Source organism: Pelodiscus sinensis, chromosome 16, assembly GCF_052426305.1.
Source record: "Pelodiscus sinensis isolate ZL-2025 chromosome 16, ASM5242630v1, whole genome shotgun sequence".
Lineage (NCBI taxonomy): Eukaryota > Metazoa > Chordata > Testudines > Trionychidae > Pelodiscus > Pelodiscus sinensis.
This window is the reverse complement of record NC_143067.1, coordinates 27,486,914-27,505,764: the sequence shown is the minus strand read 5'-3', so window position 1 is coordinate 27,505,764 and position 18,851 is coordinate 27,486,914. Positions and strand designations below refer to the sequence as shown.

General features: G+C 43.4%; 1 protein-coding gene across 1 annotated transcript in view; it reads right to left on the bottom strand.

Moving 5' to 3' along the window:
* Positions 1-1,398: 1,398 nt before the first annotated feature.
* Positions 1,399-18,851, bottom strand: part of TTC1 (tetratricopeptide repeat domain 1) — a 92,360-nt gene continuing 74,907 nt past the window's right edge. The window contains exon 8 of the mRNA XM_025178503.3: positions 1,399-1,619. Coding sequence (XP_025034288.3) covers positions 1,519-1,619 — 101 coding nt within the window. The 3' untranslated portion in view covers positions 1,399-1,518. The remainder of the gene's footprint in view (positions 1,620-18,851) is intronic.

Below are 18,851 nucleotides of genomic sequence, written 5' to 3'. Positions count from 1 at the left end.
AGTGAAGGGAAACCATAAGTTATTGGGTAAGGTTTTGCACTACAGCCGGTCCCCGACTTACGAACGGGTTACTTACCAAACACTAGGCCATAACTCGATCTGTTCGTAAGTCGGATTACATTCACTTACGTACGGCCGCACTGTTCATAAGTGCAGATTTTGTTCAGAATTCGGGTTCCAGCTGTATAGGAGGTTGGTCATAAATACGAACAGTCGTAAGTCGATGTGTTTGTAACTCAGGGACCAGCTGTATTAAGAAGCATTATTATTATTTCTTGTCTATATGTTTTTCTGGGTTTTCCTTGTCTTTTTTACTAAAGATATTTGCCTGAAATCAGGACCTTTGTTTCCTAAGAGCAACTGCCTGTTTGCTTTTTCGCCATGTGTGATCATAATTTTCGGTCATCTCATATTCATTTCAGCAGATACTGATATCCTAGGCCTCTGGTCTCCAACCTTGTAAAGCACAAGATCACTTTTTGAATGTAAGTGCAATCCAGGATCTAACTCAAACCCAAATACCCTTGCCCCGCCTCCTTCATGCCTCGTCTCTGAGGCCCCGCCCCTGCTCACTTAGTCCTCCCTCCCCCTTTCTCGTTCTTTCACCAGGTAGGGGCAGAGGGTTGGAACACAGGCTGTAGTCTTGGGCTAAGGGATTTGGAGTGGTAGCGGGGCTCTGAGCTAAGCCTGGGGCAGGGAGTTGGGATGTAGGATGGGGTACAGGCTCTGTAAGGGAGTTTGGATCCAGGGGGCTCAGGGCTGGGGCAGGAGCTTGGGGTGTAGGAGGGGGTTCATGACTGGGGCAGGGGTTTGGAGCTGGCTCCAGCTGGACACTGCTTACCTCTGGTGGCTCCTGGGTGGTGGTGCTTTGGGGCTAAGGCAAACTCACCCCTGTCCTGACTCTGCACCACTCAGTGGTGCAGCCAGCAAACTCCATTCCAAGTTCTGTTGTGCCCCCCTTTCATTCTGTGGAGATAGAATATAGGAAGGGAGGGGAGCACCCTGACATCAGTGCTGCCCCCCTTCCCTGCTCTGTGCAGCAAGCAGAGGGCTCCCAGGGTGGGGTAGCTCTAAGGCAAAGGGTGCAGCAGTGGGGGGAGGTGCAGCTGAAGTGCTAGCACTTGATAGCCTCTTGGCCAAACCAGTCAGGATCACCTGTCAGAGGCTCCAAAATCTACCAGTAGAGCCCAATCTACTTTTTGGTGACCACTGTCCTAGGCAGAACATTTTTTACCTCAACTGAAGAATCGTTTGAAGGACCATACACTTGCTTAAAAAAATAAAGATTTTTTACCCCACTCCACTCCACATTTTTATGTAATTGCTCTTAATAAAGAACGAGAAGCAAAGTACAGAAACTGATGACTTTATTTACAATCTGTTGTTTTTAAAAGCAAATTACCACAATTAAGAATGCAAGTTTTGGTGGCTTGTACAAATACAGCGCACAGTATCATGAAGCATTTTTCACTAGGTAAGACACAATCTCAGCTGCCTTCCTTTTTAAAGATAGGATTTTCAAGCTCTGAAAAAGAGTTTAGTGTCCTTTCTGTGGACCTTCTGGCAGGGGAGGTCAGCAGATGCTTTTGTGATGTCCTTTCTTAGGAAGGATGAAAAATCTAGGAGAGTGAGCATGGTGATAGTTAACCACAGATGTACATTAACAGTCACTCTGCCAGTGTGGCAAGTCAGCTGTTTAAATGTCACACTCTGCAATATGGTGAAAACCAAAATAAATGGAGCTGATTAACTTCTGTCTTGCTCCTTATGTTGACTTTTACACCAATTCAAAGTGGCCCAGTCTAAAGGTGGTGCTTTAGGCTCCTTTGACAGCTAAATGACAGCACAAGGTGCAGGTCCACAGTGAAGCAAGCACTGTGACATTCAGTTATTCTAGATAATTATTTCAACTAATAAAATATTTTAAAGGGTCGCATTGTATCTAATGCAAAGTCCTTCTATATGTATGATATATAATTGCTAGAATCTAGTTCTGTTTGCTAAATGTTACTGCTATGGGAAAGACTTGAGCTCTGCAGGCCTAGTCTAGTTTAAGCTCTTAAAAGGTTGATGATGCCTCCTTATTTTCCATTTTATTTCAGTTCTTTTTCCATGCAGTTTCATGCTTTCTGTAAAGCTAAAGAAATCTACTCAGAAGGAATTCAGGAAGATAGGCAAGCCCTCCCCTCTACCCCTGCAAGGAAACCCCAACCATTGTGAATGAATGCTCTGTTTTTGTTAACTTGGCTTTTTCTATCATAGGTCTCAACAAATGGCAGCATATTACATCAGACAGTGAGGAGTCCTGCTGCTTCCTTACAGTATCTGATAGACCACTGTGGATTCAGATTGGGGGCATTGAAGTTAACAGTGAAGTTAGCAGGTCTGTCTGTTTTAAGCCCTGACTAAAGTGATGGGGGTATTATGTCATCAGTTGTCCCCCAAAACAAGTTAGGTTAGAACTGATGAGTTCATCACTTAATTTTCTACTTCCATTTGAACTTGGTGCACCTGTTCCTCATGTACAGACAGTGCATTTCAGCTATTTCCACTGACAGGTACTTGGTGATAAGGTCAATGTGTATTAACTTCAATTTATTCAAGAAAATTTCCTTTTCAGATTGGCTTACAAGATTTGCTTTATACTTAATATGATCATATTGAAATAACAACAGAGCTCTGGTTAAAGTTAAAAATGTTTTTTAACAAAATGAGTACTGTATTTGTCTTTTAAGATGAGGATATTAAACTTTTTCATAGTGTCATCCATATCTTCATAGAGACAGTCTTGTGGACACCAGCTTTCCAATTGTGATTGTGGACCGCGTCTTCCTACCATTGCAGATACATAACTTACTGGTGGCTATCATAGCAATAGCTTACCTGGACAACTAAAATTAGGAAAGTATTCAATGTTGTTGAAGTTACACTTAATGTTATTTAGCAGTTGGAAACGAGGAGAATTAAAACCAATTTGGGATTCGCTGTTCAAAGAACATGTTTGTTACTTAAAAGACTGGCATTTTATTTTGTTCCTAAGGTCTTGATCCAAGAGAGTATCCATATTCAGGATAGCACTTAACTTTAAACATGTGCCTTAATTTGATTGAAGTCAATTAAATTTAAAGCACATGCTGAAAATTAAGCAGATGTTTAAGGGCTTTCCTGACCTGAGGTCCAAATTAGTATTTATTACTTTGGAAGGTATTTATGTTTTATATGCATATTTTTGTAAATTTTTCTGGAAGGTTTTTAACAGCAATGAGTATTTGAGTATCATAAAAGAGTTTATTTTTTATGGTTTATGGACTTGGAGGAATTTGATCCAATATTATTTTATTTTGTTAGACCTAGTAAACCAGATATGGTTTAGAACAACAATGGGTTGTTCTAAAAATAATAAAAAAAATGTGGTCTGCTGTTATAGAACAGCTTGTCTTAAAGGACATAAAGCTAAACTAATGCTTTTTTTGTCACTGAAGATGACACGTAAACTCTGACAAGAGAGGCTGCTTTGAAATGTCCATTTGTAAGCACTCAGGATTTACGAAGGCGCTTCTGTACGCTGACTTTTGCAGTAGCACAAGCTCCATGTATTTTTGATTTAACTCATTCTACTAACTGAAGATTAGGATATTATGAAAATGTCACTTGGGATATTGGGAGGCCAGGTGTTTTAAAAAAAAGGCAACACTGTATACTCATTCGATGCAAAAAAGCTGCATTTAAAGGAAGCATTTGGTCTTAAATTAGAACTGTTACTAAATTTCTGTAGCACTGTTGAAGGTGAGTAGAAAACCGCATGGTTTGTAAATGCCTCTGCCCAATACTTATTTCAAACAACCAAATGTTAGTTTACAGCTTAGAATCCTTGGGCTGAATTCTGCCCTCATTTACTCCCGTGAAAAGCCACGGAAGTTAGTTGACTGAGTGTGAGTGAATTGTTGAAGGGTAAATAAAAACTGAATTTGTAGTACGGCTTATTGGCTGTGCATCTACTGACTTTTAAAATACAGGGTGGTTCTTCTATATGTGCTTGTGCTGCTGGGTTGAGTGGAGGCAATTTAAACACATTGAGAAAAACTGTAATAATCTTACATGTTTGTAGTATTGTTGTCATTTCTGTCAAGAATTTGTTTCTATAATACTTATGGAGGTTTCCATCAGAGAGATTTTCTGAGTGCAGTAATGCTAATTAATACAATGCTTTTCTAATCCTAGGCTGCTTCTACAGGCCTTTTTGCTGCCCTGGGCCTGCCAGCCACGGAAGTGCAAGACCAGTACTGTGGGTTAGGCACCCTGTCATATTTTTGAGATTAGACAGTCTATTTTAACATATTTGGAAAGCAAATGTAAGTTTTTCTTAGTACTTTGTGCACGGTGGTTATCCTAGTAACAATAAATGTCATTTGATTTCAATTGCAAAATACACTTGCAAAAATCAGCACTTGCTCCCTATGTGACAGGGTAAGGTTAGCATCCTTTTCTTTGTAGAAGCTCTGCTTGCTTCATTCATTTATCTCTGAAGGGCATGTGGACTTTTCTTGCAAAGATAGAACAAAGTACCCAAGTGGAGGACATACCTGAAATTAAAACCAATGCAACGGATGTTTGGCCAAAAGGCCAAGATGCAGCAGTTGGATGTATCTGACCTTGGAAACACAAATCTCCTCCCTTCCTCCCTTTTGCACCCAAACGCTCCCAGATTCTCACTCCAGCTCACTTTCTTTTACTGCAGGGCAGAGCTATTTAAATGAGCTATTTTTGAAGCTTTCATGCCGCCATTCCAGCCAACTTTCTAGTCACATTGGACATCTTCACACTGAGAAGTTCCTAAATATACATCTCTTGCCCACTCCTGTGTCACATCATTGCCCTTCTGTTTTCCATCCCTTTCTTCTCATCCCACCCCGTCTGATTTCTCAAGTTCCCCTTCTCCTCTCTTCTCTGAAGTTTCAGCAACAGCCTCAGGTCTTAGGCCACCTTTGGTCTTTTCGGTGAATCTGGACATATTGCTTAAGTCATAGTGTTGGAGGGAATGGAAAATGTATGTCTAATGTCTAAAACAATTCTAGTCTTAGAAAGCTCCAACAGGATTGTAAAAAGAGTCAGCACAATTGGGCAGAGGTTTCGCTGGAACCTCCTTCACTTTCCTAACCCTAATGAAATGGCAAATACACCTATAACACTGAATCTTTGTAATACTGTACTTGTTAGCTACTGGTGATGGTGTTGTAGAAAAACTGTTTATTACTTGGACTGCTCCCATTCAGTTGCCATTTTCATCTGTATCATGGGGCAATTGCTGACCATGAACCAAGTGGTTGCTGAAAGGCACCATTATTCAGTAGTTCTATTTTTGCTGCTCTGTTGCATGCTTTTAGTTCTCTGTAGTCAAATGTTGGCATTGACTTATTTATCAATGAGTTCTACATGGTCCCACAGGCATTGTATATTAATCATTCCCTTTTGATTACCCTTAAGCTTCTCTGACATTTTAAATTAATGCTTGATGTTGAAAGTGTGTGATATTTAAAATGGTCTGGGACGGTGATTTGGGCTTTAACTCCAAACAGAAGAGGAGTCTGTTCACTTGCATATTTTTATAACAATTTTAAGATCTCTTCTCAACTCCTGTTCCCCACTTCTCTTACTGAGGAATGCACAAAATGTAACAGATTAAAAAATAATTGTTCTGACAACTTCAGATTCTGCTTGCCACATATGCAATATCCAGGAAGAAGTTTAACCATTTCCTCTCTTTCTTCCCTTTTCAGCTCAGAGACACTAGGCACCTGCTGTTTTTATGGAACCTCACTACACTGCCATGAGGAACACCAGCTCATCAGGAATGACAAAAATTTGAGACTGAATTGTCATACGTTTCTTCTGAAATCCTCACCAAGGAGTAAAGAGAAGGAAGAGAGTGTGGGGGGTGAAGGTATAACAAACAAAACCACCCCTACCAACCGTACTGGGGCACCTGTATCTATTGTACATTTTCTCTGGAATTTGAAAAGATGTTAGGAAATATTTTATAGAACTTTATTGCAATAAGTGACACATGAGATGGGGAGAGACTATACAAAGTGTATGTGCAAAGAACCACTTGAATTATTAGTATGAAGAATCACTGCAAATATTTTTTTTAACATGAAAGTCTAATCAGTGTTTGACAGGCTCTAGTGATGGAGCCAATTGCCTGGAAAGATGACTAACATTTGAACTTTTGTTTTGATTTTTAATTTTAGCACTGCATTTTCCATTCTACAAGGGTTAGTTACTAGTTAGTCTGGATTTTAGCAAAGCTGCAACCTGTGATCTAAAGCATTTGCTAAACCATCTGTATTACAAAATATGAAGAGTCTTGTTAAATGAGACCAATGTTTCTAAGAGAGGTGATAGCAGTATGACAACAGCAACTCCACGTATTTCTAATATATGGGGAAAATCCTCCCCTGTGAAAATGGTTGTTTTTTACTTATGCTGATGTAACACTATGGGAACTGAGGATTGTATGAAATATTCACCAAGAAGGGATACATCTCTGACAGTATAGCTGTTCTGATTTGCTTGTGATGCTGTAGAATGTACAGGATTCAGGAATGGATACTGAGAAGATAGGATTACAGTAGTTTGCCAGGTCATTGTTTTTCCTCCTTCCAGAACAGACTAGATCTCATGCAGGCAGCTAGCACAACAAGTTTTTCCATTAGTGTTTCTAATGGTAGTTGATTTAATAAAATCACAGAACTGTAGGGCTGGGAGAGTCCAGCCATCTGCTTGATTTGCATTGCATCAACTTGTTTGAATAACAGTACATCAACATTAGAATGTCAAATCTTTTATCTTCTTTCTTCCTTTTTCCAAATGATGTTTAGTGATACAGGCAGTCCCCGACTTACGCGGATCCAACTTATGTCGGATCTGCACTTACGAACAGGGCTTTCTCGCCCCGGAGGTCGAGGTAGCGGATTGCTACCTGCGAGCTCCGGGGCGAGAAAGCCCCGTTCGTAAGCTGCTCCGGAGACCGTCTCCAGCAGACCAGGGGCACCGGGACTGAAGCCGCAGCTGCGGGGGGGTCCCACGCCTCTGAGGCTTTGCCAGAGCAAAGCCTCAGAGGCGCGGCATCCCGCTGCCGCTGCGGCTCTGCTCCCCGTGTCCCTGGTCTGCTGGGGGGGGGGGGGGGGGGGCACAGCTAGTGTGCCCCCCCCAGCAGACCAGGCTTTTGTTTTGGACCCTGGAGCTGAGCAGCTGGGGCGCTGCCGATTGGTCCTGCAGCGCCGCTCTGGGCACTACTGGACCAACCCGGCAGCACCCCAGCTGCTCTGCCCCAGGTCCTGATTCAGCCGCTGCTGGTCAGTTTTAGCAGCTGAATCAGGATGCCTGGGGCAGAGCAGAAGGGGTGCTGCTGGGTTGGTCCAGTAGCGCCGAGGAGCAGTGCTACTGGAGCAACCCAGCAGCACCCCAGCTGCTCTGCCCCAGGCGTCCCCAAGTCAGCCGCTGCTGAAACTGACCAGCGCTGACTACAGGAAGCCCGAGGCAGAGTTGCTCTGCCCCAGGCTTCCTGGAATCAGCCGCTGATCAGTTTCAGCAGCAGCTGACTTGGGGAAGCTTGGGGTTCTTAAGTTGAATCTGTATGTAAGTCAGAACTGGCGGTCAGTTTCATCAGCGGCTGAATCTGGACGCTAGTTCCGACTTACATACAGATTCAACTTAAGAACAAACCTACAGTCCCTATCTTGTACGTAACCCGGGGACTGCCTGTAGTTATTTCAGCTAAAATTAGTGAATGTTGTGCATATTGCTAGAATATAGGCTTCTTAATTTATTTACCACTGATAGTTTTTAACATTGTGTGCACATTTTCTTGTAAAATAAATCATATTTTCTATTGTTGATGATAGAAGGGGATTCACTGGATGCCTGACTTGGGAGAGTAAATATTTATTTTGGAGAAATGAAGATGTGCACATAATCTAAAGATCTAATAAAGTACAAGTTCCAAATGCAAAGGCTTGTACTAAACTCTTTTCCTACTTATTATGGTCTGGTCTCATCAGGGAATGTAAGATATCTTTGTACAGAATATTTGAAGAGAGAGCACCTTTTCCAAGGGGCTCTGGTTTCCAAAGGCACAAATATGGTTTCATTACCTCTGTGCATGGATCATGATTTAAATAGCCTTTAATTTCAAATCATGGTGATTATAGCTGTATAGTTGCCTCCTTTTGCTTTGGTATTTGGTAACAAATCCATATGTTTAGCAGAGTGGGGGAAACAATAAGCCAAATCCAGGAAAGATATATTGATGGCACATACAAAGGCAGTTCTATATTAGAGATGTAGTACCTATATTAGTTTGGTTATTGGTAACTTCATAGTTTATTTATAAACCCAGAAACTGAAACCATAGCACCTATATCTTTCAAAAATAATTTTAGCTGTACATTGTTGCTGTACAGTAAATTTAAATTGTACTACTTTTCATAATAAACTACAGATTTTTTAAAACAGAGTAGTAACTATTGTTCCCTTGCTAATGTAGTCAAAGCAGAGGGCAACAGTCTGGTCCTGCTCCACTGCCCAACATTTGACTAGGCTTTGTTATAAATTAAGGCATCTTAGGCTACGTCTGCACTACAAGCTAGGTGTATGATTCCCAGTTTGCATACATGTCATGCTAATTTTCATTGAGCTTAGCATGAGTATAAATAGCAGTGGAGCTGCAGTAACATGAATAGCAGCTGCAGAGGCTTAGCTTAGTGGGGCCTAGTATGAACCCACCAGTTTCAAGCAGGTTTGACCCATGCTACCACACCTATACTGCTATGTATACTGGTGCAATTAGGTGTAGGCAATTTGGGAATCATACCTCTAGCTCATAGTGTAGATATGGCCTTGAAGAGGATGAGACAGGGTGGAGTGAGTTAATGTGCTAGCCTTTTACCTCTGATTATATTACAGATATAAACCCTGATTATATTACAAATAGATGAGGGTCTCATCCCTCTTGGGGAGTCACTTTTATCCACATGAAAACAAAACATAAAACCACACCAGACAACACAGCACAAAACAGTTTCTGCTCAGGAAAAAGGCCCAGGACAGTAATAGCAGGGTTATTCCAGATGTAGTGGAAGCCAGTAGTGCCTGCCTATATGACATCTGACTCCTAAACTGGTGCTTTTACTGCCTCTCCTTCATGAGCATTAGCACACATCAGTTGGAGTATATAGAACATTTTGTGAGAGAAATGCAGGTCTCTGTGCTGTATAATATGGGTAAATTAAGCAAATAGCTTAAAAATAGAAAAGGTAGCCAGCTATATGTGCACATAAAAATTACTTTGTTTTCATGGGAAGTGGTGCAGCCATTTTATTTGAAACCAGATTTTCATTTGGAAATGAAACTGTCAGGGATATTTTACTGATTGAGAAGTATAGTAATGTATTGCTTTTCACTTTTTGGCTTTAGTTGCTTAATATTTAAGCTTTGCTCCATGCTACCCTTTTTGTCTGCTATTGAATGGTCACTATGCCTCCTTCATTTTGTAGACTTGAATGGGGGGCAGGGAAATGATTCACATTTAAGGTTTGCTCAGAGGTAAATGTTAAGACTGTTGTGTAACATTTATTCAAATAAAGCCTTGATTTTTTTTCAGTACTTATTGAAAGGAAATGTAAAACAACATTTCTATGCTAATTTTCCTTTATTCCAGAGCTCCTAAACCAATAGGTTTTGATTACATCTTATGTCTTTAATTTGGGAAATGTAACAGTGAGGATACTGATTTGCTCTTGAGAATGCATCCTCCAGACTGAATTCCCACTCGACTCACACTGTCTGACCTTGAGTTTGGCCTATAGCAGCTGATGCATGTTAAATCTTCCTTGATCAGGAGGATACTTTCTGCCAGAAATAGTAAAAGCCCCTGTGTAGACAATGAGAAAAGATTGCACCACGAAGAGGCAGAGACAAAGAAAAATTATGACTGGGATCCATGGCTGCAGTTGAGGATCTTGGGGTGCTCAAGATGGAGCTGCACCATGGCTGAGGGGGATTGCTGCAGCAGAGAGTCACAAAGGCTATATATACACCCACTGCATTGGCCACAGCAATAGGGAGTGGCATAAAAGCTCTTTGTCATCCATGAATCCCCCTAGGAGTGGGAATAGTCTGGTGACCAGCAAAAGTGGATTTTCGTGCCACTTCGTGCTGATGGTGTTGCAGAAAGCTGCTGGAATGCAAGAAAGAGCTGAAGTCTTTGAAGAACAAACTCTGCATGCTGCTATTAGCACAAGTAGTCCTCACTAAAGTAGCACTGTAATGAAGATTCATCCATCTGTTGCAGGTAAGGTTAATAGAATCTCTGTTTAGGTAGGAAACTCCCCACGTTGAGTTGTATTATCATATAATTTTCCCTGAAGGAGGTGAATTGGTTATGCCATGATGGGTAATTCACTGATAAAAAGCACAACATTACAGCATGGGGGTCAAAGCAGGATCAAGTTGTTGCACATCTCCACAAATGCCAGAATTTATAGGAGCTCTACTGTCTGGCAAAGTACAAAAATGCTCTCAATTCCTGCAAATTCACTCTTCCATACTTGGGAGAAATTAGCACATCTTTTATTTGTGTTTAGGTTAATCAAATACAAAACAAGCTGTACAATAAGAATTCTATTTGGAAGTGTATATTAAGCATGTTACTGATAAAGCATTTTCCTCTTTCAGTGGTATATAATTTGTCTGATGTGATAGGCCTGCTATGCATATGGTGTAACTGGTTACTTGTTAGTAATAGTCAGATATCTTTTCAAAGTATTAAAACGAACCTGTTGAAGTTAAATGATTGTGCAGAAGCACCCAATCTATTGTGACAGCTACCCTGAATCTATCCTCCATGCTATTCAGACATTTTGGTGCCAGCGTAACTGTGAAATGCATCATATCTTCTCCCTTCCAGTGTCTTGTGTGTAGAGCCTTGTGAGTATACACAATTTTGTATCTGCATCAGCAGAAATGAGCTGTAGATATCCGCATCCACATCTGCGGATATACATGGATAAAAAATAGATTTAAAGGATCCTACTTGTGTGGAGCAGAAATAGAGCATTTCTGTTTTATAAATACTCTATTTTTTACTCTTACTTTGATTACAGGAACTCTCGTTTTTCTTATTTGTTCTTTCGGCAGTATCTGCTATCTTGGTTTTCTCTCTTTAGGCTAATGGTAGAGAGAGGAAATCTGCTAAAATGTAATTGGTCACTAATAATTTCGTAACAGTGGCTTTATAGCACCTCACTGTTGGAATTCTATGCTTATCATCTTCCGCATATCGCCACCAACCTTCTTGTTGAAAACAAAAACAAAGAAGTCATTAAACACCTATCCCATTTCCAAGTTTCCTGTTACTGTTTCTCCCTCTTCATTGAGCAATGAGCCTACCCTGTTCTTGGTCTTCCTCTTGCTTCTAATATATTTGTAGAATGTCTTCTTGTTATCTTTTATGACTCTAGCTAGATTGAGCTTGTTTTGTGCCTTCGCCTTTCTAATCTTGTCCCTACATACTTGTGTCATTCCTTATATTCATCATCCTTGTTTTTTTATTTCCTAACCCAGAGAGACTCAACAAGTCTGTTTCCTATGTCCATCTCAATCTCAGCCCAAGGCTGTGTCTACATTGACACCCTTTTCCGGAAAAGGGATGCTAATGAGACAAGTCGGAATTGCAAATGCCGCGGCGGATTTAAATATCCCCCGCGGCATTTGCATGAACATGGCTGCCGCTTTTTTCCGGCTCGGGGCTTTGCCGGAGAAAAGTGCCAGTCTAGACGGGATCTTTCAGAAAATAAAGCCTTTTCCGGAAGATCCCTTATTCCTCTTAAAATCAGGAATAAGGGATCTTCCGGAAAAGGCTTTATTTTCCAAAAGATCCCGTCTAGACTGGCGCTTTTCTCCAGCAAAGCCCCGAGCCGGAAAAAAGAGGCAGCCATGTTCATGCAAATGCCGCGGGGGATATTTAAATCCCCCGCGGCATTTGCAATTCCGACTTGTCTCATTAGCATCCCTTTTCCGGAAAAGGGTGCCAATGTAGACCCAGCCCATGTGTATACATTTTTAATATATAAAGCAACACCTCCTTTTTTAGCTACCTGTCCTTCCTGAGCAAGCTGTACCCTTCTATACCAACATTCCAGTTGTGTGTATTATCCCACCAAGTCTCTGTGATACCAACTTTGTCATAGTTGTGTTTATTTACTAGCATTTTGAGTTCTTCCTTCTTATTCCCCAGACTTCTTACATTTGTATGCAGACAAGTAAGATATTGATTAGATTTTGCTCCCCCCCCCAGTCTTGTCTCTTCTTTAACTCTGCTATTATAGCCCATACTCCCTCACATTTTTGACTCATCTCCCAGATCTCTGTTTTTCACTTAGCTGTGTGCTTTGGTCACCTGCCCCTGTCAAACCTAGTTTAAAGCCCTCCTCACTAGGTTACCAATTTGTATATAAATACTCTCTCCCCCTTCCTCAATATGTGAATCCCCATCTGTGCTTAGCTATCCTTCCTGAAACAGCATCCCATGATAAAGTCCTGGCGACAGTTAGGCATTCACTCCCAGGACGCATCTGTCTCTGCCTCTACCTTTGATTGGAAGAACTGAAGAGAACACCACTTGCAATCCAAACTCCTTCACCGGTACTCCCAAAGCCCTGAATCATAGAATCATAGAGCTGGAAGAGACCTCAGAAGGTCATCAAGTCCAGCCCCCTGCCCAAGGCAGGACCAATTCCAACTAAATAAACCTAGCCAGGGCTTTGTCAAGCCGAGACTTAAAAACCTCTAGGGATGGAGATTACACCACCTCCCTAAGTAACCCATTCCTGCGCTTCACCACCCTCCTAGTGAAATAGGTTTTCCTAATGTCCAACCTCGATTTCTCCCACAGTAACTTGAGACCATTGCTCCTTGTTCTGCCATCCATCACAGCAGTGAACAGCCTTTCTTCATCCTCTTTGGAACCTCCCTTCAGGAAGTTGAAGGCTGCCATCAAATCCCCCCCTCACTCTTCTCTTCTGCTGACTAAACAAACCCAAATCTCTCAGTCTCTCCTCATAGGTCATGCGCTCCAGCCTGCTAATCATTTTGGTCGCCATCCACTGGACCCTCTCCAATGCGTCCACATTTTTTCTATAGTTGGGGGCCCAGAACTGGACACAATACTCCAGATGTGGCCTCACCCGAGCCAAAAAAGGGGAATAATCACTTCTTCAGATCTGCTGGCAGTGCTCCTCTTAATGCACCCTAATATGCCATTAGCCTTCTTGGCTACAAGGGCACACAGTTAACTCATATCCAGCATCTCATCCACTGTAATCCCCAGGTCTTTTTCTGCAGAACTGCTACTTAGCCATTTGGTCCTCAGTCTGTAACTCTGCTTGGGATTCTTCCATCCCAAGTGCAGGAATCTACACTTGTCCTTGTAGAACCTCATCAAATATTTTTTGGTCCAATCCTCTCATCTGTCTAGGTCTGTCTAGGTCACTCAGGACCTGATCCCTGCACTCCAGAGTATCTACCTCTACCCCTAGCTTAGTGTCATCTGCAAACTTGCTGATGGTGCAATCCATCCCCTCATCGAGATCATTAATAAACATGTTAAACAAAACCAGTCCTAGAACAGATCCTTGCTGTACTCCTCTAGAAACCGACCGCCAACCTGACATCGAGCCATTGATCACGATCCGTTGGGCCCGACAGTCTAGCCAGCTTTCTATCCATCTTACAGTCCATTTATCCAATCCATACTCCCTTAACTTGCAGGCAAGAATATTGTGGGAGACCGTATCAAAAGCTTTGCTAAATTCAAGGTATATCACATCCACTGACTTTCCCATGTCCACAGAGCCAGTTACCTCATCATAGAAGCTAATCAGATTGGTCAGGCACGACTTGCCCTTCGTGTATCCATGTTGACTATTCCTGATCACTTTCCCCTCTTCCAAGTCAAAATGGATTCCTTGAAGATCCCCTCCATGATCTTTTCAGGGACTGAGGTAAGGCTGACTGATCTGTAGTTCCCTGGATTGTCCTCCTTCCCTTTTTTAAAGATGGGCACTACATTTGCCTTTTTTCAATCATCCGGGATCTCTCCTGATCGCCACAAGTTTTCAGAGATAATGGCCAAAGGCTCTGCAATGATGTTGCCAACTCCCTCAGTACCCTCGGATGAATTAAAACTGGACCCATGGATTTGTGTATGTCTAGCTTTTCTAAATAGTTCCTAACTTGTTCTTTCCCCACCAAGGGCTGTCCACCTTCTTCCCCTACTGCATTGTCTAGTGCATTAGTCTGGGAGCTGACCTTGTCCGTAAAGACAGAGGCAAAGGAAACATTGAGTACTTCAGCTTTTCCCACATCATCTGTCACTACGTTACCTCCCTCATCCAGTAAAGGCCCCACACCCTCTCTGATCACCCTCTTATTGCTAACATGCCTGCAGAAACCTTTCTTGTTCCCCTTCACATTCCTTGCTAGCTGGAATTCCAATTGCGCTTTCATCTTCCTGATAACTCCCCTTCATTCTCGAGCAATATATTTATACTCCTCCCTAATCATTTGTCCAAATTTCCACTTCTTGTAATCTTCCTTTTTGTGCTTAAGCTCCCCAAAGATTTCACTGTTAAGCCAATCTGGTCAACTACCATATTTGCTTTTCTTGCTGCGCATCAGGATGGTTTCTTCCTGTGCCTTTAATAAGGCTTCTTCAAAATACTGCTAGCTCTGCTGGACTCCTTTCCCCTTCATGTAAGCATCCCAGGGTATCCGGCGTGTCAGTTCTCTGAGGGAGTCAAGGTCTGCTTTTCTGAAGTCCAGGGTTTGTATTTTACTACTCTCCTTTCTTCCTTTGGTCAGGATCCTGAAATCTACCATCTCATGATCACTGCTTCCCAGGTTGTCACCCACTTCTGCTTCCCCTATTAGTTCCTCCCTGTTTGTGAGCAGCAGGTCAAGCTGCGCATGGCTCCTGGTCGATTCCTTCAGCACTTGTACCAAGAAGTTATCTCCAACATTCCCTGGATTGTCCCTGTACTGCTATATTAGTCTCTCAACAGATTTCAGGGTGATTAAAGTCCCTCATGAGCAAGGCTCGATGATCGCGGTGAAAACCACTTGCCAGCCCTGCACGGCACATGCGCAAGACCCGCACTGCACATGTGCGAACCGCCAGTGAACGGGGCAACCGGCTGAAATCTACTCGCCCCAGATGAGTAGTTAAGCGGATTTGTCGAGCCCTGCTCATGAGAACCAGGGTCTGTGATCTGGAAGCTTCTCTTATTTGTCTGAAGAAAGCCTTGTCTACCTCATCCACCTGATCCCTGTAGTCACTCTTGATCTGCTCATGGTCACACCTTGCAGTAGCATTAGTGCGACATGGATGAGTAGCATGGGGTAGTAGTTAGAGGGCCAGATAATCCTTGACGATCTCTCTGTAATGTCTCGGTTACCAGCCCCTGGCAGGCAGCATACCTCCCGGGATGCATGTCAGGGCAACGATGTCATCTAGATTTCTATTTACTGCTCCCTGCAAGCATCAGGAAGGCAATGCGTGATGAGGGCAGAGTACTGTCTGTGACAGCTGCTTAATTAACTTCAATGATGCAGGAAGATTTTATAAGCACTTGCCAGCTAAGTAGTGGAAAGCCGGTATAATTTCCTTGGAGGGAAATGGATTCCATGAAGCCCAGCCTTCAGTCATGCAGGAGCAGTTACAGAAAGAGAGGGACTATAGTAAAAGTTAGAGAATATTGGACCTCCATACACCCAATTAGAGATCATGTGGTAAAACAACGCAATGCCAGAATTACATTATACAGATCTTCATCCAAATCCTCAGATGCAGCTAAGGAACTCGCAGGAGGAGGAAGAGGTACAAACGTGGCTTTACTTCATTTTTGTGCTCCTTGATCTTGGGCAGGGCTAGATCCCCAGATGTAGGCTAGCAGCAGGCTGGCTCCTGGTGACCCCATGGTGTGGGCAGCCTGGTGACTGAGATATGTTAAAGTTATGTCCATGCCCCCTTTTCCACAGTTGTACTCTTCTGTCCAGCAGCAGGGCATAGTAGCTATTCTCCTGTTCCTTATTTCTGGAGAACTCCCTTTCCTGTGACAGGTGACTGTAGCCTATGGTTGGTTAGGGCAGTTTAGGGCTGCTTTGCAAGGAAGAATTTGGGCCATTGTTTCCAGAAACCATCTTTCTTCCTCCTCAGTGGAGTGGCAGAGAAATACACTTGTTAGCAAATGCTGTGTGTGTGTTTGCAACGGACAATGTCAGTAGAATTACAGGGCAGTGGCAGCAGCCCTGCAAGCTGCTGTGGGCATATCAACAAGCCACCATGACCTTGCATGTTGACTGCCACTCCCTCTTTTTCTTCTTGCTCACTGGTCCTCCCTAAATTAGTTTTCAAATGCATTTGTGAGGCACTTTCTTCCCACTTCCATGCGTAATAACAGCTCTGAAATGGAGTGGACATAGAACGGCAGCATGCTGTATGTTACAAGGAAATGGAACAAATTGATTTCCTCTTTTAGACAGAGCCACTGCTGACTGCATGCCAGTTTACAACTCTTTTCGGTGTGCCTATAACTCCTGTTCCTGTAGCTCAGGGCTTTTGGTCTTTGCTTCTGCCACAGCCTGTCTTGAAACACAGGCAGCAGAAATTGCAAAAGGAGCACTTTGAATTTGTAGCATGGACCACAGATGATGATGGTGATTCTGAAATTAGGATGAATTTTCAAAACCAATGATTCATGGTGGCACTTCTGAAATCTTACATATCACAATGTCTCTGACTCCAGCTGAGGGTTTGATTTTTAAAATGCAGCTGTCTGTGTAATTACTGATACCTCGCTGTGGATGTGCCCACTTTGTGGTAAATGCCAAGGCTCTGAGCTCTAGGCAATGAGCAGGGAAACAGGCAGGGACTGTGTGGAATCCAATGTGTAATTGTAGCCTTGGCCTAGTGACTTTGATATTACCCCAGCAGGCACAATCCTACAGACATAGGAACAAGTTCTGGTCCATAAGCTGCATTAGTGGTGGGAGGGGATGGGATGCTTGTATTAGCTAATTCTGTGAAGTGTTTTGTGCTGGGGTATACATTTGTTTTGTGTAGAATGAACACTGTAGTTATATTGAACTAGCAACCTCCCTTCTGTGGCTAACAACCCATGCTGAGAGAAATGCCAGAATCTAACATTCCCACACATGAAATGTGACTGGCTGAACATTTCTACGCCATGCCTTTAGCCTAAAACAATGGTCTCCAACCTTTTTAACCACAAGATCACTTTTTCAATTTAAGTGCAAGGTAAGATCTGCCTCCAACCCAAATACCCTTGCCCAGTTTCCTTTCCCCGCCTTCTCTGAGACCCAACCCCTGTTCTACCCCTTCTCCGAGGCCTCACCCTGCTCACTCCATCCCCCTTCTTCCCTGAATCTCATTCACTTTCATGAGGCTGGGGTAGGGGGTTGCAGTGGAGTACCCCACAGCCCCCACTCAGGCAGGGGCCTGGCAGCCAACACTAGTTGTGCCCCAAGGATGGAGCTGACTTCTGCATTAGGAAGGAAGGATAAGGGATGCCCTGGTGGCAGTGGTTTCTGGATTGGACTAGGCAATAGTGCATTCCCTTGGGGAGCGTAGATTCAAGTCCTCTCCCTGTCCATCCTGGGAATGACCAGACAGCCGACCCACCAAAGGCAGTGCAGGGTCCTGGAATGGACTAGAGGATACAGTATTCCTGTGGGGGAGCACCGGGTGGCAGATTCAAGTCCCATCCACCCTAGAAGCATCAGGACAGACAACCAACACAGGACAAGGGAACCTCTGAAGGCAGGGAGGCAGTGTGGGTCCTTGAGTGGACTAGGGGATAGAGCAGTTGCCCCAGGGATAGAGCAGCCTCCTGCATTAGAAAAGCAGGCTAAGGAACCCTCAGCAGGTAGGGAGGTGGAGTGGCCTGGAGGAGGGTAGGACTGTGGGCTCAAGTCCTACCCACCCCATGATCAGCTGGACAGCTGACAGCTGCCCCAGGGATGCAGGAGCAGAGCTAAGGCAGGCTTACTCCTGCACCACTCCCCAAAGCAATTGGCATGTACAGCAGTGGCTCCATGTGCTGCCCCTCATATACAGGCTCTGAACCCACAGGCTTCTGCTGGACACAGTTCTCCATTATAGTTTAATGGGAGCTGCAGGACTGGCGTCTGCAGACAAGGACAGGACAGCATATGGAGGTATGGAGGCCCCCTGCTCTGATTTTCTTAGGGACATCCCAGCCACTTTCAGGAGCACAATTGCCATGACAAGTTAGGTGTTTGAGAACTCACTACTCAAAGAATTACATTTAAGCCTAAGAGTAAAATGAAAGTTATGAAATGCACAGACCAGTCACAAACTAAAACTAACCCACTTTGCAAGCAGTAAAAGTAGTAACAACCCCCCATGTACATGCTGGGTCAGGAGATGAGCGGGAAGGACAGAGGGTATGTCTACACTACAAAGTTAATTCGAACTAACAGACGTTAGTTCGAATTAACTTTGATAGGCGCTACACACGCGAACCGCTAGTTCGAACTTAATTCGAACTAGCAGGGCGCTTAATTTGAACTACGTAAACCTCATTCTACGAGGACTAACGCCTAGTTCGAATTAACTAGTTTGAATTAAGGGCTGTGTAGCCACTTAATTCGAACTAGTGGAAGGCTAGCCCTCCCCAGCTTTCCCTGGTGGCCACTCTGGGCACGACCAGGGAAACTCTTCTGTCCCCCTCCCAGCCCCGGAGCACTTA